At 44.1% G+C, this 23624-nt stretch overlaps 1 protein-coding gene across 6 annotated transcripts in view; it reads right to left on the bottom strand.

The window, feature by feature from the left end:
- The window catches only part of ACTN1 (actinin alpha 1), an 86106-nt gene that overhangs the window by 42320 nt on the left and 20162 nt on the right, over positions 1-23624 (bottom strand). For all 6 annotated transcript variants that reach the window (XM_071427130.1, XM_071427128.1, XM_071427131.1 and 3 more), the window contains one exon: positions 3090-3204. In XM_071427130.1, the coding sequence (XP_071283231.1) occupies positions 3090-3204 (115 nt within the window). The remainder of the gene's footprint in view (positions 1-3089; positions 3205-23624) is intronic.

The raw sequence follows: 23624 nt of genomic DNA on the forward strand, positions 1-23624 counted from the left end.
AGATCCTCAAGTCACTGATGGTGATGGCAAACCTCTCTCAGATTCTAATCCTTTCTCTGTGAACTTTTTTAGCTTTCAAAACCCAATGACCATTTCCTTCAGACTTGGACTTCATTAGAGACTTAGATTTCCAGAAAAAAGCATCATCTGGTTCCATGCCATACATTATTAATGATGTGGGCTGTTAGAAGGAAGCCTGCTAGAAATGTTCTACTTTGAGCCACTGGCATCACTGGCTTTATTTCTCAGTACTTCTCCTAGCTGACAAAAGGAAAATGGTCTACTACTTGCTTCCATTCTCTGATTCTCATGTAGCAGCCCAAGGCTGTGCTGTAAAAGCCAAGTAATGCAAGGATGTGATGGTATAGAAGTTGCTCCCTGCAAATTTGTTTAGGAAAAATTTCAGTTAGTGACTCTGCCTGTTTGAATGAGGAAAAAAGCACCTTACAACTTTATTTTAGAAGTACTAAATGTAAGTTCAGCCTTTTTCAGTCTTGTATTATTTTTAAAACGGCTTTGTCAGGGGAAGGAAACATATATGGTGAAAAATGAAAGTGTATCCTTTGGGGCAGGAGGTTGCAGCTGTTACTTCCAACCACAGAGGCCAATCAGAGAGGACCTGCAATGAAGAAGTCCCAGGACAGTCCATGGAACTTCCCCTGCTGTACAGTGACTGGGAACAAGGGGCTCTTGTGGGGCTGAAAGGGGACCTGTCAGCAGCACAGCTCACCACCAGAAGGTACCACACTGAGTAAAACTGAAGCACTCTCCTCTTGCAGACCATCATTGCTTCCCATACTTCAGGAAACTGCACTGGATGGGAAAACTGCTTCCTACTTGCCCCAGATGCCTGGCACCAATGTGTTCCCAAGGACACCTGTGAGGGTCTCCCTCCCTGAAACAGGTTTCCCACAGTCCCAGTGGCAGTCCCTCTTCCACCCCAGGGTCTCAGGAAGCTTCCCTGATGCGGGCTCCATCCCTCCAGCCATGGCAGAGTGCAGCAGCAGCAGGCACCCTGCAGCAGGGCCAGAGGGAGGGAGATAGTGCTCCCAGCCAGGTGGAGGAGGCACCCAGCTCCACATGGCTCTCAGCCAAGCTGACCCAGCACTCTCATGGCTGAAAGCTCTTACAGCTTCCTACTCTGGGTTAGAGGAGATCAGCCTGACACAGAGAAACCCTGCCCATGCCAAATTCCCATCAGCAGCTCTGCAGTCCCCCAAAATATGTGAAGAGGAAAGCGTGAGCCAAGAGCTGAAAGGAAAGGCCAGAAGCTGGAACTGGAGGGCTACCAGCCACCCAGAGACTCACCATTTTAGCAGATGATGAGTGGCCATGGCAAAAAAATACAGGTGAGCTCTTGCCAAACATCAGGAGACTCCTGACCCTCATACACTGCTCCCCATATGGGCTGCTACTGCCCCAGCTATGGACTGAAGGGGTTGCTAGAGGAGCTGGTAGCTGGAAAGAGGCTCTGCATGAGCACTGGGGCTCACAATGGATAAGGGAACTGCAATGATGGAAGTGAAATGAGGAAAATATGTGCTATGTTTCTCTTTTTTTGCCACTGTACTTAGGGGAGCTGTACTGTAGCTTCTGCTGCTTCTAGGGAGAGGATGCTCAGTCTTAAGAGTGTGAAGGACCATGGCCTCTGGTGGGATGCAGTTCCCAGCTGTCCCCCACACCTGTGCCCCCTGGTCATGCAGCTGCAGGCACAGAGCCACTCTGCACTGGGACAGGGACATGCCATGCCTGTGACACTGCAATTGGAAGCCCCTGACTTCTTCTCAAATAGAGGTGGATCTGACAGGACATGCCAGTGAGCTACCAAAGGGACAACAGCAGAGGAAGAGTGGGAGATGATGCAAGGAAATGAAGCAGCATGAGATACAAGATCCCTGCTTTAGCACCAAGCCTCATCAGCCTTCTCCTACACATCCTTCTCTTCCCTATCTTCCAACCCAGCCAGCCATTAGAAGCTCAGCCATCAAGGCCCATCTGCCCCAGGGTCCTCTCTGAGGGAACATGAATACAGAAAATACACTAACAGGACTCTGCTACCTCATTTCTTACATGCACTGCAGAAACAATGTGCACACTGCAAAGTTTTGATAGTGTTTCAAACTCAGATCCCTCCAAACCACCAGCATGGGCAAACTCCCTGAGATTTCATTCTATATTCATAACTTCTTGAAAAACACTGCCAATAAACAGACAGAATCTTTACATAAAATGGAAAAAGGGAAGGTAAGGAAAGAAAATGAACATAGGACAAGCTGTCTGAGTGCTACTATCATGGCCCTTTAATTGAAAAATATACCAAGGTCAGGAATTCAAGTCACTGGATTGCTGTAACTGGCTCAAAAGCCATCAAAACAAAGTCTGTGAGCTGGGGTGAACAATCCCAGTTTGATAAACACAGTCTTGCCCTCCTTCAATCCCTCCTACAACACTTTAGTAAAGTATTTATTTCATGAGCACATCAAAAGGGATTACTGCTTACATGAAATAATCCCTGAGAGATATCTGTCTAGTAGTGGGACAATTGTGACACAGAATAAAAACAAATCTGACCTAACTTGTTCATGCCACTGCTTTTATTTCAGAGGGATTTTTTTCTCCATGAAGGTTTGAGCATTAAGATCAGATTGAAACTAGAATGGAAAAACTTGAGTCATGGCTGAAACTGAATGACACAGAAGATTTACTGGTTTGACTCCCTTCTTCCAGTAACTTCTATCATACTCCCACTGCCATGATTTCCTAGTGCAGCATTCCCACACTTCTCAGAGCTGCTTCATCAGCCCTGCCAAGCAGTAAGAGCCACTGCCTGGATCTTCACAGGAGGCTGTGCATTCCTGACAGGCAGAGAAAAGCCAAGAAGCCAGAGCAGGAATGCAATAGGCAGCCTGCACAGGCCATGAGCTTTGGAGTACATTCCAAAATGGCCAGTGCTGGAGACATATATTTGTTAGGGAGAAATTTGTTCCGAATCAGGAAGCAGCTGTTCTTCCATTTCAGCAAAAACTGCAGCATCACAGCCCTTGCAATCAGCATCCTGCACGGGCAGCACCACACAGAACCTCTCTCACCTGAAATGACTTCCAGAAGTAACATGAGTTTAAGACCATCCCTGAAATCTTCCTCTATGTTCTCAATCTGTGTCCCAGCCTTGCGGAGGTGAGAATTACACCATGCTGTAAATGTCTAAAACACAAAAAAGGAAAGGGGGGAAAAAAAAGGCAGTCAGTAATCTTCCCACAAACCAAACAACAATTCGCAACCAAATCAGTGCTGTTAAGTACCATGACAAACGCTCATCAAGTTCTCATCTCTCCATCCATGTCCTTGTGGAGCACAAGCATTTGCATCTCTAAAAACCCAAAGAAGATGCAGGATGTTTCTGTAGCAGAGGGAATCTGAGACAGTCATTTCACAGCTCCAGCACATCTGATGCTCTGGAGAGGCTCCTCATTTTCTGTTTGGTTTAGAATACCTTGAAAGCGATTTTTAAGCATGCTAAGTGCTCAGATTGCTGAAGACTTCCAGTGATATTAGATAGCACATATTATTATGAAGGAGAACAGAGAACAGCATTCCAGATTATCTTGTCCCTAGAGAGGTGCTTGAGAGAAAAACAGAACCATTCTTCAACCACTCTGATCTACTCCATCCCCAGCAACTCTTAGACACTGAAGGAGAGCCTGCTGAGCTCCTCAGGCACATAAATCACATCCCAGTAGTGTCTGTCTTGCTGCCTCCATTCTCACTGACTAACTGCTAAGCAGACCTCCTTTTCCTGTGATCATCCCACCTTTCCTCCCCCATCACATACATGGAAGAGTAAATACTTTCTGAATGAGGATAATATCACCCAGTAGAAGTGCAGGTCCTAGAAAGGATACAGGTAACCATTACTTAGTGACACTACTGTCTAGCACAGCCCCAAAACTCCCACTGCTTGAGAGCCTCTGGCAGAAGCACCATTGCAGCCATCTCAAAAATAAAATCACAGCCACTCTGTAATTAGGGATACCATGCACCACCACTGGAATAATAATCCGAGTCTGAAGTGCAGGACAGACTGAGGCCCAAAGTACAATACAGCCAGTACTATGCAGGCTAAACAAAACTCTTTTTTGAAAGCACCTTCTGACTTCAACTAGTAAAGACAAAAGTATCTCTCATGTGAGAGAAATTGATTTCACCACAACAGATGACAACACATTTTTTGTGGTTGCAATCTGTAAGCCCATGCTCTGAACAATGGGCATGTGGGGCACTGACAGGGGAGAGACCATCTCTTCCAAGAGATGTGACAGGAGTTATCTCAAAAGGGTACCATGTGAACTAGTCTGAAAAGAAAAGTTTGATGATCAAAGCACAAGGAGCAAATATAAAACATCTCAGACACCTCTGTGTGGCATAGACTTAGATAGGTGAATCAAAGACCTGAATCTCATCTGAACGTGCAGAAGCTGTCTGACACAAAACTACTGTTTGAAGAGTAAGTGGTAGCAACCAGGAAGACAAGTTTGCTTAAGTGCTAATGAATGTGTTTGCCAGTGTTTGAATAGCAGACCAAGTAAACCCTTTCCTTTGTACAACCTGATAACCCCTCTATCACTCTCTAAATAGAAGTCTGAGGTTACTCAAAAATGAATGTATCCAAAAGCTCAGTGCTACCACAAGGAAAGTCTTCCCTCCCTCTCCCAGATGTGGTCCTGGAGCCAATTCAACTCACTAACCCAGCAAAGAAAACTGTTTACTTTCTTAAGGCTGGTCTTCTGCTCAGTAGTGCATGGAGGCAGTTCAGCAGAATTTTAACAAGCCTCTACAAAAAAAAATTGGGCACACAAGGGCCAAGCAGGAGGGTGGAGTGGACCACAGCAGTCATGCCATTTTAAGCTGCTGGGGAACCACAGAAGGAAGGACTCATTTAATACTGAATCACAGCATGGCAAAAATTCAGAAAGGCTTTACTACTTATAACATGCATGGGATTTCAAAAGAAAGATTACTCCAAATGACAACAGGATTGTTCTTCAGTGTCTCAAAGCTGGGCTTTCACTACTAACCTGCTCTCATTTGAGTTCACCAGACCACAAATAGTGCGGCAGAATCTTTCCTTGGAAAAAGCATTGCTCAACAGCTGCCAAGGCTTCCACTGCTGTGCTTTGGCCTTGTTCTCCACTGGGACTGTGGAATGGAGCAGGACAACAGCACAGCTGTAAATGCTTTTATGGCAATGGCCCTTTGGACAGATGCATGTATTGTGAAAGTCTGGGATCTCTTTTTTTCAAAATGGCCTGGTTTCCTTCCAGATTTGGAAGCTTGGAAAAAAGAAGAGTAAGTAATTAAGCACCTTTTATTGCTTTTTATTATTAATCCCCCGAGAAAAAAAAAAAAGGTGGTGGATTGGGTTTTTTTTTTGGAATAAGAATGGTTTTATTTGGAAAAGGGCCCTGTATCCTGAAGTACATCCTTTTGGTGCTATTTTCTTCATTCTACTGCTTGAGCTGTATTACAAGAAGAGAGGTTAATTTATTTGGCTCCCTTTTGCAGCCAAGCTACTTCACTCTTCCAGAAAGGGCAATGAGAGCAGAGATGGTTTCAAATGCTATATCATCATCACATACCAAAGTATGAGAGTAAGTTTTGTCAGAAAAGTTGTGGATGCCCATGAACCTCCTTCTCATATCTGGACAAAATACCTTGAGCTAGTGTCTGGACCTGGGTGACATTACAGAATTCATGTTGATTTGAGGAGGAACCCTGAGAGCTAACTCACAGGCTACAAGGCTGCACTTCTAGTTCTTGTCTGACTTCTCTGAAGTCATTTCAGTTTTGTTCTCCATCAGTCCAACGCAGATCAGACATCTCTGCTTTAAATCACTGATAGTTCCAATAGAGTTCTACAGGGCATCTCTCTGCACAGTTTGAGGGTGGAAGACAGTCACCAGTTCTACACTTCCAAGAAACACAGATGAAGTTAAATGCAAACCACAAATCTTCTAAACTCTGCTTTATTGAAAAGCCTGGCAGAATAACTAGATCAGTGAGAGTATTTTTATTGCCGAAAGAGTCACCTAGGGCTTGGCGGGAAACAAAATCCCAGAGCCAGCACCAACTTCTCAGCTGGAACCATCTCCATCTCATCATGGCCTCAGACAGGCTGAGTGACACAACCCCACAGAACACTGCCATTAGCCATGAGTGGCAGAATGGACACTTCAGCTTCTCAAGAACTCGGACCCTGAAGGGTGAATGGATGGAGCACAGACAGTTTCCATGAGACTGTTCCCAGATGCACAAACATTTTCTCAAAGCATCTTAAGGTCCCACAGGAATTCCAACAAGCATAATACTATAAGCAGCACAACAGCATATGTGAACAGCAACAACCAGCATCCCAGTGTGGATGCATTAGGCCATTTTAAAAGAAAGCAGGATTATGAATGCATTTAATAACTGCAGTGGGACTCACAAACTCTATTCACCACAGATCAACCCAGAACAAAATCTATCAAAACATAATCTTCAGAAAACAGCTTTATGTTGCATTTGCTGTACATACTACAGAGGGGTAAAACACCTTCTTACTTCAAAGCAGTAAACTGGAAAGAGATCTGACAGATAGGAGAAGCCTGGAGAAGTCATAAAAGCAGAGGGAAGCAAGAGAAAGGAGAGCTGAAATTTTTGCTGTCCACTGAGTCTTGCAATCCTGGCAGTCTTGTTTAGAGCCATTTTTACTGACTTGGCTTCATGCATCTGCACAGGATCCTTTTTGTTATTCTAGGAAACCTACTGAAACCTCCCACTCACCCCAGCCACCTTCTGGGCAGTACAGCCACTCCTCCCTACGCCTTGAGTCACAGCTACCAGTGGCAATCGGCTCAGTGGCAGCTAAGCCCTGCTGTGCTGCCTGGCACCAGCAAACAAGTTCTCAAAAGTGGAAAGGGCTGTCAAAAGCAGCCAGTCACCTTTCTGGTGCAGGCCTGGCCCTGGGAGCAGTCAGGTAAGGAAAAAAACCACAAAAAACCACCACACCTGCATTTGTTGCGGTGGGGTGACTTGCACCCAGTTCAGAAGGCAAAAATATACTGCCAGGCAAGAAGCTGCTCAGAAACAGCAGAGGTTCTTCCTCGCTATTTGCAGACACAGAGTCTGGAGATTATTCTCATGCTTACTTCTAACTCCCTGTCCCAAAGACAAGAAAAGAAATAGTCTGTTAACGTTGAGGCTTATGGAAGTTTTAGAGCTGGAAAACTACTTACTGTTAAATAATAGCACAGAAACCTCACACCATAAATTTTCTGTGGCAACTGCACAAGAGGTGCAAACAGAGCTGTGTTTCTTGGCCCTTGGATCTTTCCATATATTGTACTTGCAATTTTATTTTTGGACACAACAGATTGCCAAGATACCCCTGCAGGTCTGCCTCTTGTTCACTATGGAAGGTGTCTGATGAAGGAGCACGTGTGTTTGCATGTACATGGATGCATTTCTCATCAGTGCTCTCTGGACTCCCTGCTCCTATCTAGCTATGATTTGTAGCTAGATTTTTTCGGTTTGTGGTTTTGGATTTTTTTTCCTTTTTACGTCCCAGCCTAAGCAAGATCCCTGACAACAAGATCAACTCTTGCTATTTGGCTGCTGGGTCCTGCACGAACAATAGCACATTGGTATTCTACCACAATACAACCTGTCAGATAACAAAAGAATAACAAATATCAAAAGTAAGCAAATATGATTAACTGTTCTGCTGCCTCAGTATATTTACTGCTGGGGTATCCTCTGCAAGGCTACCTGTATGCCTATTTTAATAGTCATGCACACCCTTTTTCTTGACACAACATGAGAAGTCTTTGCTTCTTCACTGTATTAACCCTTTCCCAGTCACGAGCTAGTTAAAACAATAGCCAGGTGATAGCTAGTCCTGTAACCAAAACTCTAATGAGACACCATCTTCAGCTACATCTTTCCAGGTGTCTCTCAGCCCTGCCAACTGCAAAGCTACCCATATCACTTGTGCATACACACATGCACTCTCTGGTATACTCTGCACTTCCCCAACATTTGCTTTTGTTCCTGAAAGCCAATAATCTTTCCCCTCCACACTTATTTCCAACCTGAGTACCTTTCCAGTACCAAAGTGGCTCAGGCAGAAATCCTGAAACCTAGGGAAGCAGGACAGTAAGTGAACATTTTAAAGTTTAAAGAATGTTTCTGCCCCAAAAGCAGCAGCACCAATACCACTTGGAGCAAATCTAGAGAGCTCTTTGCAGAAAGAAGGCAGTCTTAAGGCACTTTGGCTGCTGAGCAATTTTAGCAGCGTAAATGTCAAAGCTACCACAGCCACATAAATGACAGATACTAAAAAAATAAATAAATGGTCAGTTTCACCTCTTTGTGGCTGTGACAGTGACATTCCAGCTTTATCTGACCTTTCCAGATGCTCTTTATTTCTCCCCTTGCTAAATAACCCTTCCACACAGCCCTGCTTTCCACGGGTGAATGTAAACTTTCGGACACAGCCAAGAGACTGCCATATTTGTGTAACAGGCCTGGAGAAGCTGTAACTGAGCCAGAGCAGGGCTCATTGCCTCTCTTCTGACAGGAGAAAGGTCTGGCTGTAGCAGAAGAATTCACTGGAGCACTGCCTCTCCAGACCACCACCACTGTGCTCAAAGAGCAGCAGTGTTCACAGCCACCAGGGCACCCCTCATTCCTGGTGTTTGTGCTGGGGATGAATTTTAATCAAGTACTTCAACACAGCTCTGCTGTTGAGATTTGTCCACTAAGGTTTGGCTCCTGTTAAGAGGGGATAGAGATGCTAGCACACAAATCTCAATCTAGTGGCACAGTTTGATGCTGTCTACACATGTGCTCTGCAACGGGAACTCTTGAGTGGGCTGAAAGCTATGGGTGCTAGCCCAGGCTTTCTTCTAGTGTTGTAGGGGAAATGACAGCAGGACTCCCTTTCCAGTCACCAGAAAAAAAAGCAGGATGTTCAAACAATATTTCATACATGGCTGAGAAACAAAATCAATTTACCCAGCTGCAAGAGCTGCACTCCTGCTAGTCATGCAGTTAGCAGCACCCCCGGGCTTCTGCCTGCACAGCCGGGCTGGATTCCCTGCCTGGCCTGACACAAACCCTCTGAGGCTCCTGTTTACTGCAACATTCCTTACAGCACTGCTGGGACAAAGCAGCTAATTCTTGCAACAACTTTTACACCCAACTCCATGCTGAAAGGAATTTTATTTAAATTATCTGAAACAAGGACTGATGCAATCATCTAATAACATTTAATAGTTTATTATAGCAGGCAGAAAACTGCACACAGAGCTTTTTTTAAGCAATAGGATTAATAATAAAGCAGTCCAGCTGCCCCTTAATGGGATCCTTTGCACCTTGGTAGCCCGGAAGCTGAACATACTATGTCAATTAAGGAGGATGCTAGCCCATGGCCACCACAACTCTCTCTCTTTCTCTTGCTACTTGAACAGAGAGACCAGGCCATCATCAACTTACTAACTGGAAGGATTTGGCTGGGGAGGCCATGAAAAATAAAGCTCCACAATCCAGTTCCAGTTTCCCCTCATTCAGCAGTAACTAATTTACTAGCATTACCTCTCAAGGTCTCATGTGATTTTCCCTTTCCTAATGCTACTGCTCTGAATCCTCCTTTCACATCTTAAAGCACTTGGTAGAAATGCTGGGGTCTCGTGGGTGGCTGCTTAACACTCTCCCCACACTCAACACAGACTCAATTGACAGGCTTGGTTGCAGCTTCTTTTTCTGCACAAGTCTGTGATATAAGCTGACAAGGAGGTGCTCATTTAATTGGGCAGTAAGTACAAAGTAATCCTAGATCCTGTCAACACCCTGGCAAAAGAAAGGCCATGGCTGGACATAACAGATCACACCAACCACCCCAGTGAAGAAAGTTGGGCATTAAAAGGCTATTCATGAGATACAACTGAACCATGGAATATTTTCTCTGCCTATATGCTGCATGTGACAGAAGCTTTATACACATACATATTATTGGTTTTTAATAGTGATGAAGGAAGTGCAGACCTACTACAGCCTTACTTTTGTATACTACACCTCTTGGATTACTCCTTGGTGTGCTTGGATATCTGCTAGAATGCACAAAAATACTCAAAAATGGTTGTCCTCTCCCCTCAGGGGAGCCCTAGGAATTGCAGATCCTCTACACAAACCTCATCACAACTATAGGGAGCCACCCAAAGGGCCTTTTATTTGAACCTGAATTAAGAGAAAAGTCACCATATGCCATAGTCCCCAATCTCATCTTCCAACCTGAAATACTTTCACTACATGCTGCTTCGCACTGGAAGCCACATTACAATTTTGAAAAGAAGAAAGGCATTTGATAAGCCCTATTGGTATTTATGTTCCAAGCCCAGCCTCCAGGACACAGGGGTAGTTCAAAGAGCTTGGTTTGTGTTGACAAGTTACATTATCAGCAGCTGACCTCTAAAGAATTACAGGCATGATGCTCAATGAGAAGTAGGCTGCACAATGAAGAGCTTTGCCTTCCAATAGAGTTGGCCTTTTAGAAGGGCTGAAGGTATTACATGGATATTCAGAAGGAATCATTACAGACACTCACAGCACAGTTTCACCACCTCCACAAAAGGAGTTCAGTACTACTAGCATCAGTGCTAATGCACTGTTCTGGCTTAATTGCAGCTGCTGAGTTCTAATATAGCCCACACTACTTTCTCAAGTGCTACGCCCTGGAAACGGGAGGTATCATTACACTGTACTGTGCAGTACCAGCATCTGCTCAAAGAACCATCTGGTGGCTGCATAAAGACTTACTGAAGGTGAAAAGGCAAATTGTAAGTCTACTTGCATTTACCAACCCCAGGGCACAGCCCCTGCAATTTGGAAACACAGAACTCAGTCACTTGTTAGTCACTTTCCAAAACCCATCTCTGCAGCTCAGGAGAGAACAACAGTACAGCAGTAAGAGCTCCATCCCTAAGTGGAACAGCATAAGCCAGCTTGGATGTCACTGGCAGTGTGAAGTTCTCCACTGAAGTCTCTCTTTGTCCAGAGGAGCTGCTGCACAGAGAAAATAAACTCTTCTGACAGCCAATTCATCCTTTTGGACACTGGCAATGAATCAGCAACACATCGCTTGCAAGAAGCACCAAGTAAATTCAGGGCAGGAGTTTTCATTTTTGGTCAGTGGAATACAGTTCTCAGTGTCTTGCATAGTTTTTAATTCTCATATCCTGGAAGATAGGACAAAAAAGGAAAAACCCAAAGTCTGTTCCACATTGGTTTCCCAGTGCATGGTGTTAACTGCTTTGGAGCCAGAACACGCCCTTTTATTAGCTAACAACAGGCTGAAGTGGCAAGGGCAGAAATCTCAATCCAGCACACTTCCTGTCCAACACAGGGTAAATATTTGTTCTCCTCTACATTTGTGCCTCTGGAGCCTTTAACTCCACTTCTGCTACAAAGCTGCACCATTCCATGAAGAATCTGCTTCTGCTATTTGAAAGCTACTGACCATTAAATCAATGAGTTGGCTGGTATTTCAGGCCAGTAAAATTTAAGCTCTCCTTATTCCTGAGTTACCAGAGAGCACTAATAGCTAGGAAAACACAAGAAGTCTCTGAACATGCAAAAACAATGAAAAAAACCCCAAAACTATACAAGGTTATCAACTGGCTACAAGTAAGGTCCTCTAGAGTTTACCATGAGGTTCAGACTAGCAAGACTCTTCATTATACTCCTCTCTCCTATGAAATCAGCTCATAAATGTCAACTTGCCTCCAAGCTCTCTCGTAACAAAAATTAAACAGAGCTTGTCTCTGCATTTTATATGCTGAATTTCCCACATGCTTTATAGCATTTCAAGATATACTGAAAGAAATCACTTTACCACACTAGAATGCAACTATTTATAGACTGAAAAGTAGCAGCAAACCACTGAAAGCCAGACTGTTTGATTCCTGGAAGCTGAACTCCAACTGCTCAGCACAGAATAGGGCCAAGACACCAGGATGAAAGCCTGCACAAGCAGCCTTATATTCCTGATGGCAGCCTGTACCTTGTATCTCACCATCCAGGTTTATTCAGACCCAGTACTGATTTCCTGGTGAAGGTGAGGTGTCACCCACCTGGTCCCAGGAACAGCCTGGGGGGAGGACAGAGAACACCTGGCACTGTAACACAAAGCAGGACATGCAGCTCTGCTCCAGCTCTGGCCTATCTGAGAGCATGGGCCAAAGGTACAAGACTTCTTTCAACTTGAAGCAAGTCAGGGAAGCACCTTCCCTCTAGTGGATTCACAGGCAGACACAAACAAACTGCTCCAATGAAGACTTGTCTTGCTCCTGCCATGAAGGAATATGTATGGGGCCTGGTAGTTTATTCTAAGTCCAGAGATCCAGCAGTGCAGGAGCTGATCTGGCTAAAAGCCCTTCTGCAGTGTAGGTTCAGAGACATCTGGGACTGCCCAGAGCTTCCTGGGAGGATTCACAGGTGGTGTTTTTTTCTGGGGCTCTTCCTTGGCTGTTTACTTTGCTGATGATGGGAAAGGGAGGAAGAGGAAGTTACAGCTTCATTTATCCAGGTTTTTTAAATACAGAGCTATGTAAACAGGTTGACTAATTGAAACAACTGAATGTATTGCCCACTGCTCTGTACGAACATTGCAAAACTAGCACAAAGCATTGGCAAAAGTTTAGGGATTCTGCAGCTCTAGAACATAAAAATCTTGAAATAATCTGGTTTTCTAAGGGCAAATGTTTTGGATAAAAGAAATTATAGCTGCATTTCAAGCAATAAAGGGCCTCCAGAACAGTGTTTGGCCTGAAGCCTTAGAAGTCCCTGTTAAAGAGCAAGGAATCAGAAAGGATAGGCTACATGGCATAGATGTACTATGTATTTGGGCTTCACTCCCATCACCAGTAACACCAACTCTTGGATAAAACATACAGAAAAGAAGTAAGATTTTTGGCTACATTTATCTCCTTAGCCACCATCGCTGTCCCTGACACAATGTGCTGTCAGAGTCATTTGCAACTGTGAAAATGCATAATTCCCAGCTCCAGAGAGGTCATTCCCAGCTCCAGAAGAGGCGCCTTTTGAACAAGGTCTGCAATTGTTAAGGTCATTCACCTGAAATAGGATTTTCCAAAATTAAGAAAGTTGCTCCTGGGTCAAGATGACTCTGATTCACATGTGCTACCAAAGAAGTAAGGGCCCTGAAGATGCACAGGGATCTTACTGTGCTAGGAACTACCATACACAGGGTGAAAAGCTCCTCTGTGCTCCAAAGCACTTCAGTGTGACACTTGAGATGAGGATGGAAGTAAGTAGGCAGTGTTAGTCAGGCTGCTTGGCAGTGGTCTCAGCACACCCACAGCCTACCTCTTGTCATTTTCTATATCAAGATCATAGTAAACTAGAGATTTGATCCACAAAGACTGATCCTCTCCGAAAAAGGAACGGTTCACAACCCCTACAAGTGACACAAACGTGTCTGAACTGCAGCCCCCTGTGCCTGAATCCCCCCCAGTCTCCAATGCTTGGAGCCATCAGGTTGTTCTCAATAGCCACATCCATGATACAGTGCATTCTGCTCTGCTTTGGTCCTTGCTGCTGGTGCTGCCAGCCTAACCTAAGGGAAACAATGTAACTGTGCCAGTCTGTAGCAGATCACACCTAGCAAGTCAGGCAGCACAAACAAGAGCAAGAAAGCAATTGGAAGTGCAATGAGCAGACAGCTGGCATCGGGCTGGTACAAGTGCAGGCTGACATCTCACAGCAGAGGCTGAAATAGGGCCTTAAACACAGGTACCTCATATTTAATAAGGTGAAGAAATGGATGGTACTGAAGAGACATGAACTGAAGGACATGTTTAAAAGTGATGGATGACAAAAATTACTGCTGCAGCTGTTTGGGTGAATGTGACTGGATTGCTTCGTGGAGGTCAGAAAAAAAAGAATTGCCATTACTCAAACATAAGATAATTGAGAGTCTTTGTGAGAGCTGCATGGAAGTTCATCAGCCATTCTGGAATAAATAAAATGTCAGGTCAGAGCAGGGAATGTCACACCTATTGTTGGATAAAAGGATTTAACTGATCTGGGCGAAGGCAAGATACTGAATGTTTACATGAAGGCGCTGTAAAAAAGTCTCACTGCTAATTCACGTGAGCAGTAAATGTCTCCTGAAGTGCAAAATACAGAACTGAGCCTTGGGAACCCTGAAAAGTGACCACCTGAGCATCCCTTCTTCCTCCCACCTCCACCTCCTGCAACACAGAGCAACAGAGAGACTGAGAAGGTGGAACTGCTCATCCATCTGTCCCCAAGCAGATGTGCTCCTTTCACCTGCACAAACAGACCTTTTACTGCTGTTACCTCTGTAAAGCCAGCACAGACAATTGGGGTGGGACTGAGATCTACACTTTCTCAGGAATGAGGAGCAGGTAAGTCTTTAGTGTGGCACAAGCTTTCCAGTGTGTCCATCCCATGACTAATTGAACCTGCAGGCCTTCAATAGTGCACAGACAAGCAGTGTCAGGATTATCAGATCCTCAGTGAATTGCTGGGAGTTGACCACAGGAATTTCGCCTCCCAGGCTTTAACTCTTAGGTGCACTCACATATTTGCACAGTTGTAGGTTCAACAGTTTTTTCACTTAGTTTAAATGAAACCACTAATAACAAAAAAATTATATAGATCAGTGTCTCCGTGTCTTGTGGTTGTAGGGACAAGTATTTATTAAGGTAATGGCCATATTTAAAATTGAATTATACTGTCACTTTCTTTTACTTGGATACCAAAAGTACAAAAGCTACTATGGGTGGTGAGATTATGAAGACGGTCTTTTCTGGAATCTTAAGACATATTCTGTGCTTAGGCATGAATATGACATCTAAGAGTAGACTACAACAGGACTTAAGCTCTCTACAATATCACTGCATAGCATGTTATTTCTCAGTGAACATCACAGCCCAGGAGGGGTCTAATTAGTGAGTATCTTCATGGGCCTCAAGGCACCTGCATGCCACTGCAAGCTTCTAGCACTGACTTACACCACACACACCACAAGTGATGGGATCTTCTGTCTTCATGCAGTAAATATAGTCCTGACTGGTACTGAGGTGTGCTTTGAGCAATCTGTGAGTACACCTGGACAGCACAGTGAAAAGCAGTGTAAAGCATCCCAGCCAAGGCACCAGAAACACTGGTGGTGGTACAGCACAGCTTAGCAATGACTATCCAACATAGGGGCTGTAACAGGCACCTAGGGCACAGTCCCCCACAGAGACTGGGACCCAGCAAACATGGGAACTGAGGCTGAGTAGTACAACAAAGAAAAGAAGGGGAGTTCACATTTTCCCAGCATGTTGCATTCAGACCATGATGTAGATGTTAAAACAAAGTAAGGAAAAAAGGACAGCTTATAAGATAAAAAATGATGATAGGGCATAATTACAGCAGGAGTTTTATTCCAGACTGCTGTGGTTCAATGTTTCAGACATCCCAAGAGACCAGCAATTGCATTAAGAGTGATGGAGGCAATGCTGGCTCACCCAACATAACATCTGGCTGAGGACAGCACAGCACTCTCCTGTGTGTCCTCCAATTTGCTGTCTTTGCTCCAAACTCATGCTCCTTGGCCTTGCCCACAGCCACCAAAAATTCAGGCTGGGAGTCCAGGGACAATATACTTAACTTTAAGGGGATGTAATCTTTAAAGAGTGCCTTGATCTCATGAGCTAAACCTTGTATTTTTAATTATTTTTATCTTAATTATATTGTCTTGAGACTGTTTATGTAGTTTATCAAAGCAAGAAACACTATCTAAATGAGGTAAGATGTGGGACTGATACCAAGGACTAAAACCAAAAGAGAATAATTTCAGTTTGTTGGGTATTTTTGTCTTCTTTCTTTGATCTTTTATTCAACAGGAACCATTTGCAAATGCAGTTCCAGTTCTTAGGAGCACAGTAGCTCTGAGCTAATATCTATTAGTATAGTTTGCTATTTTAAAAGGTTGTGCTACAGGTTCATAGTCTGATTTTCCAAAACTTTTACAAAAAGTAAAAAGGAAGCAAGACTTAAAGACACATGCACCAGGGATCTACAATATTTTGGGAGGGTGTTGAGCTTGTTAGAAGAGTTGCCCTAGGTAAAAGCCTGGGAAAGGCAGCAAACTTTCTGGACTTAATCCAAAGGCTACCAAGGAGAATGTTTCCACTGACTGCTGGGAGTTGGGTCCAGGCCCTGCACTGTGGGGGAGAGTGGCAGAATGACAGAAGAAGTCTGATGACTCTGACCACATCCAAAGGAGCTGTAAGGAGCTGCTGCGTTATTTAAAAGCAGTCACGCAGAACACTTTACCAGATATTATTGGGGAAAAATTGATCTCTTTTTAAACCTAGCAGCAAGATTTCCACCATCCTGATGACAGGAAAGCCTAAGGGAACATAGCAGGAAACACGCTGCAGGAGGAACTGGGAGGAAAACAGTGCTAACCAGCCAGTTCAGCCCATCAGGAAATGTTTACTCTTTTTTATTTTTCCATGTCAAAATGCTGGAGGCTTCAAACTATGCTCTCTGAGAGACAGAGAACAAAGGGACATGGGGACACAAATCCCAGCATCAATGTCCTGGCCAAACAGACATTGCCATTGACTGGGGAGGACTTGGGGACCAGCCCAGGACTGCCTTCTGTTAAAGTCATGCTCTGCTCCACAGTCACCCCCTGAAAAGATGTGACAAGCCCAAATGTAACCTGTATTACTAACACCACTCTACAGGGTCTGGCTTGGGAAATTGGCACACAGGGCAGCCAGGAAAGCACATGAAATATTTGAACTCAGAAGCTGAATCTGTAGCAACTCCAGTGGCTGAGGACACACTGTGATTTAAGCACTAGCCACAGACACAGTCAAATTCTTGCATTTTCCCATTTCTAGGAGATGAGGTCAGAAAGCTCACCACAAGAGAGGACATATGATGTAAACTGGATGGTGAGTGCCAGAACTATGCAGGTTTTTTTTTTCTTCCTGTGCTCCACACATATCCAAAGCCTTTCCATTTATAGGAAAGGCCATTGGTATAAAAGGTGCATTCTACATCAGACCAGAGGAGGCATCATTCTGGGTATGAAAATGTTAGCTCAGTTAAGGAATAGGAGGAAAATCTCCCATGTTTTCCCTCACTAAGAGAAGCCTTCAGATGGACAGAGGACTGAAAGAGAGAAGAAAAAAATCATATATTTTCAAGTAAAATGAATATACCTCTGAGTTTATGGTGTGCTAGCAATTTCTAATAAAGAGTACTAGATAGCCTTTTTTTTTTTCTTAAACCAGCTGGAAAAAAGAGTATTGGAATAATTCTTATTTGCCCTGACAAATGTCCCAAGTTACTGTGTATTAATGCAAATATCTTAGAAAAGAGCAAAGATAGAAGAAGAGTAAAATCCCAACAGAACCAAAGTTACATTTTTACAAGCAACTTTACATTATTTGTTAGTATTTTCACTTCCTTACTGTAGCTCCATTTCAACCCTAATCATACTCCCATATACTTGCTTCCTAAATTGTGAGTGTTCCCAATTGATGGCTGCAAATTCCCCATTTTTAGAAAAGCCAAATTCAGGATAGCTCTGACAATTTGGCCTTTTTTCTGCTCTACAGAAAAGGGTCTGTTTACAGCAAGGGTGCATATAATAAAAATATTTCACTACAAGTTGCAGAATTTTGCTCTAGCAGTGGAATTGTGGTATCTCTTGGGAACTGTAGTTCAGATGCATTATGCTCCCCCTTTCTTGTGGAAAGAAAGTGGGAGTTCTGCAGGAACTTGTTTAAAGGCACTGTCCACAATAAGCTACCCAGTAGGATGGTACTTTAAGAGATCTAATGGGTGCCCATAATGGGAGATGTAATTCCCCTTGGAAACCACCTCACAGATACAACTGAGAAATTGCTGATGGACCCCTTACACACCAGCATTCCCCAAAGCATTGTCAAGGCACGGGGCACACACACAGTGCTGCCAGTTTTGCCACCAATCATGCAGTTCCTCAATGCAGTGACAGCAGGCTGTCTCTAGGAGGACAGCCACTGGGAAGTGAACGTGGCAGCTCACAAGATGGTGGTTAGATGGTGGTTTGCTGAAAGAGGAGGGCTGAGAGCCAATGGTAGGGCTTAAATTTCAATTCACCTGTAGGGAGATGGATGATGAATAGTTGAGGTGACCAATTTGAATAGGGTCAGGCAAAGATTATTTATTATTTGCCTCTGCTACTGTTTAAAAAGAAGAGGTGATGAAAATTGCAAGATGATAACTGTTATTGACTCATTCTGGAACAGGAGGAGGAAAAAGGGGAGATGGGGGGCTCTAGTTCTGTGTATTCTTGCATGAGAGAAATTGCAAAAATAGCTGAGTGAAGAGGGTTGTGTTACAAGAGTTAACCTCAGTCTGGCAGTGGTGGCAACAGGCTTTGGTCCAGAGAGAATGACCATATGAAAAATCTTTACTATACATGAACATAAATATAGAATTTTCCATTTCTCTTCCTTTTTCCTGGAAGCATATAGCATTTATTCCCAAAAGTTTCAAATGGCAGACACTGGAATGCTCACTGGCTCTGTGAGCAAGGAATTCCATTTCCACCTAAAAAAATTTGTATTTTAGCCTTGAACATAATGAAATCCTGCAATACGAGATATATTATCAGGTGATATGTAAAACAAATTAATTTTTAACCTCCCTGTCAAACAGAGCACAGGAGCTCACTGTGAGTCCAGCTGTACATTTACAGCATTCATGACCACAGGTGCAGTCAGTCCTGAGGGAGATACTCTACAGGATGTGCAAGCTACTGGTGGAGGTGAGCATTTGCACAGGTTGCATCCACAGGTCTCTTTAAAGCTGTGCTGCATTCTGATGAGCAGCTCACCCCACTACTGCTACTAGTTCAGGTTTCCTTTTGGCACTGGGCTCTGCAGAAACTGCTCAGAAACCACAAACCACATTTTAATAAACAAAACACATATACACAAAATAGAAATTCCACCACAACTAAAACTCAGCCATCCTTCTACTCTTTCCACCTCCCACACTGAGCTTCAAACTTGCATTTAGAAAAATCCAAAGTGACCAGCTCTGTTCAAAGCATTAAAACAGCTGGAGCACAGACACATCAGCAGTTCTAGTCCTTGTACGTAGCCACTGGTAATATGTCTGCATAAACTCCTTATAAGGGTTTCTATATTTGCTTCCATTTCCAGGCTAAGCAGAATGGGAAGAAGCCACAATAAGAAGCAGTATTAGAGAACTCTAAAAGCTGGAGTGCTGTGCTCAGACACCTCAACCCTCCAACAGGGCACCCCTCTGCTCTGCTCAACAGCTGAGGTGGGATTAGTTAAAGAGGCCAGAGGGAGCACATGGAGATGGCTGCAAGGCAAACCCTCAAATCAGAACTCCCCAGAAACAAACAGTTTGAGCACCCCCCTCATTATGCACCAGAGAGCTTCACTGTAAACACACCCTCTACTGAGGCAGAGAGCAGTAATACAAACCAGATGCTGTAGGGAATTTTTTCCCTCTTCGTCTGCACTAAATTTAAATACTGAGCTCTTCTTTTGCCAATTTATTCTTAAAGGGCCTGTACGCTACTCTTCATCTCTATCCCACTTGCTTGAATTTAACAGCACTCAGTAACCCTCCGTGCACTTCAGCCACCCTGAGAAACACGCGCTCTTCACAAGGTCTTGAAAGCTGAGACCTAGCTTTCCAACTACTGGGCCAGGACCCCTGACAGCTTCTCTACCCTTTCATCTCAGAACAAATGGAATCTTGCAGGTGAAATCATGGCCCTTCAAAAGCTTCCTCCTCCTTGATATAAACTGTACTTCAGGTCTTTATCTTCTGAAGAGTAACGTGGTACAATCAACACAGGAGCTTGATTCCTACTTAGACAAAGTGTTTTGTACTTGCTTTCAAAAACTGTGCCAGGCCCGATGAACACCAAGAAAGCCCCACCAAGAAGTTAGTTAAACTACAGTGCCAAGGGCAATCCAAGGGCAATCCACCAGCCTTCTAGCCAGGGGACCAAAATGATAGTTATCCAACCACAGGCCTTGCCTCTGAGGCAAAGGAATGGAAATCCACTGCTTCAGAACATCCTGTCACATGCCTGTCTCAGAGGCAGGGGAGGACAACACCCAAAGAGCAGTGCCCCTGCAGACAGTGGCTCCACCTGCACTACCCCCATGGCACTCCAATGTGCCCACTACCACAGCAGAGCTTGAGTGACTGCACCTGCCACAGGCATGAAGCCAGCACCACCTTCCTAGTGAAGGCTTTTTAAGTGATCATGGCTAATCGTTAAAATGGAATCAAGTTGCAGCATCGTGGAAGCTGTGGCCCTGGCTCCTCTTCCCTTTGCTGGGCTATCAAAACCCACAGCTGCTTTGGTTATCAGTAGGGCTTTTTTCCCAGGAAGCTGCCTTAGCCACTGACCGCCTCTAAACATCAGCTGTCCTTGGCGACTCACACAAATCACTAGTAATGAAACAGACAACATGCCATTCTTGAAAGATGCAAAATAATGCCAGTGCACATCTTCCTACATACAGTTGTGCTCAATTCCTGATCGGTTTCAGCTCTTCCTGAAAAGTAACGCTTCATCCTCAAAGTCAAACATTAACTTGTTTATTCTTTGATAACGAGCCATTCAGGAAGCAGCAGTACTAATGAATTCTGGCTCCCTACACTACCCCAGTGTGCTGGGGTCTAGGTAAGGAACAAACCCATTTGGCTCATTGCATCGTGCCACACCTCTAAAAACGAGATGCAGCTTGCATCTTTCCTCTTTGTTGCCCAACTTTTGACTTATTTTCTCCATTGACATAATTGACTTTTCACAGGGAAACAGCTCTTCTGGAATATAAACTAGGTAAAGGATGGAAAATTAAAGGATGAAGTGGCCAGTCTCAATTGGGGGGAGAACTAAGTAGGGGGGTTACACAAAATCTCATACAAGCAAAATATCACCTGATGTAATTACCAGTGATAGAGAAAAAGAAGATGATCAGTAAGGTGTAAACATATTTTGGTTTATAAATCCTAGCTGTGAAGAACTAGATTTAATCAAAGACAGGTGAGTAACGACAACAAAAGTAATGGTGATAATTCCTCAAGGATTCAGCTGTATGGGAACTACACAAACATCTTACTGAATCCTAAATTAAATCAAAATAAACTGGGACAAAACTCATGCCCTTAACAAGGAGCAGTACCCAATATGTGAAACTGCAAGTACAGGTGAGGAAAGAACAGTATGAACAAGAATTATGGACATAACAGTAAGAGCACTCTGCTCATGCTGAGCCTGCATGCAGACCACAGTGAGGTCCTGAACGTGCACAACCAGACAGCAGGAACAAAACATTTTTGTAAGCAAACTCCTTAAATCATCTGAGGTGTTCAATGTATTTCTGTTTTACAGTTCAGTAGGGAAAAGGAGGATAGAATTATGCAGCAATTGTTCCATATATTTACAGCAGATTTTATGTAGCGTTTGACTTAAGTGAAGGTCAGATCAATATTCTGTGGCTTACAGTTAGTTTGCTTAGCTCTTTTAAGGCAATACAAAGGAAATCTCTCCTTTCCTGCCCCTCCCTTGCCACTCTTGGAAAGGACATTGTCAAGGTACAGAAATAATTGTGGAAACCTAGACTTTCTGTGGACATTACAGTTGCATATTAACCACCAGTGACAATAGCAGCTCTGAGGGCAGCATGGGGAGGTGCCCTTCTCTCATACAGAAAAGTGAAACCATTCAAAGGCTGGGGTACTTTTGTACCTTGTGTATTGCAAATTCTGAAATAGTCTTACAAAAATACAACTTTTGGGTTGATATCAGAACCGGACTGCTTCAAAAAGTCCTCAGCATCCCCCACAAAACAGGGCATCAAAACCAGTGTGAATCATCACAACACATTATTTGCCTAGACTGAGTACACATGCAATTGTATATCTTAACTCATACCCTTCCTCAGAGTTTTTTCTTCCTTTCTAGTAAGCTCTGATCTCATCTGAAATGTATGCTCTTTTAGCTGCAAGGTCCCCAGCCAGCATATGCTGCCTTTGAAACTCTCAGATGTGGCTCCTGACCACAGGAAGCTATTTGCAGTCTGGCTGGCAGTCAAGAAGAACAAAGTACAAGGATGCCCGCTGCTTTATACTTGCAAATGGGTAGCTGGAACCACTACTTTTACCAGGACAACAGGCACACCTTGTTTTCTGTGATGCAGAGAATCACAGAATAGTTCCGGTTGCAATGGACCTTTAATCCAGTCCACCCTCCCTGCAGTGAGCAGGGACATCCTCAGCTACACCAGGTTGCTCAGAGGCCCACCCAATCTTTCCAGGTGCATAATTCTACCCAACACCTCTCTGAGCAACCTGTTCCAGTGTTTTATCACCTTTATTGTAAAAACCTTCTCTCTTATATCTAATTCAAACCAACCCTCTTGCCTGCACTGCAAAGGCCCTGAAAGCTACACAGGGTGCCTGCTTACACAGCCCATTCACTTGTTACACACCATTTGCTTTCCACCAGCTGCACAGCCTTTGGAAAAGCAGGTGCATCCAAGTAGCACTTATTTTTTAGAACAGTCTTTTTTATTAATTGCAAGGAAAAGAGAGTCAGCAACAACAGCACAGGCTTCTCCAGTGTCTGCCAGCAGCACCTGCCTCTTCCAGTAGCTTTGGAGAAACCCCAGGGCCCGTTTCACACTATGTTCATATGCATGGTGATGAAGAGACACAGGAGGGACCAACGACAGCACTATTTCTGTGACAGAGCAACACAGACCCCTTACTACAATGACTGAAAGAAATTCCACAGGTACAGCAGGGAATGAGGCTGGAGATGCTCCCACTTCTGATGTGAAGGATAAACATGAGGTCTCTGCTCAGGAAAAGGTGAATTATTTACACAAGACATTTAATTTGAGAGTAGGATGAGGGAGCAGGGACTCTGCCTTTATTTGTAAGCTTGCAACAAAGAGTATTCCTGATAAGAGGACACAAACCCACATGGGGCAGACAGAATGACATTAACTGCAAGCCCAAAGCACAGCAAGTGGCACACCAGTGCTCATACCAGATCTGCTGAGACCCATCACAGTGATGGGTCCTCTCTCCCCATCACCTCTCGTATCCTTCCATCATAAAGGACAGGACTTGCAGAAATATCCAGGCCTCAGGTAGGAAGCAAATTTCAGAAAAAGATAACACCTTGCTGAGAACAGTTTCCTGCATGGCCTGGTTCAAACATGGAAGTTCTCATATCAGAGAGCTCCTGCTTGAGCTGTGCTGTCACCCAGGAAAAACAGCAATTCCCCCTGCCACATGATACACATTTGAGACAGGAAAGGAGGAAAATGCAGGTACTGAGGAGAGCATGCTCTGCTTCCAACTGAGCCCTGGCCTGTAAAGGCAATGGAAGTACTGTAAAACCTCACTGCAACAGCAGGATACTGGGAAAAATAAAACCTCTACTTCAAGACTGGGCAAGCAGTCTGGGCAGACTACTACTA

The sequence above is a fragment of the Agelaius tricolor genome, unplaced genomic scaffold (assembly GCF_023055355.1).
Source record: "Agelaius tricolor isolate 1412-34295 unplaced genomic scaffold, bAgeTri1.0.p SCAF_5, whole genome shotgun sequence".
Lineage (NCBI taxonomy): Eukaryota > Metazoa > Chordata > Aves > Passeriformes > Icteridae > Agelaius > Agelaius tricolor.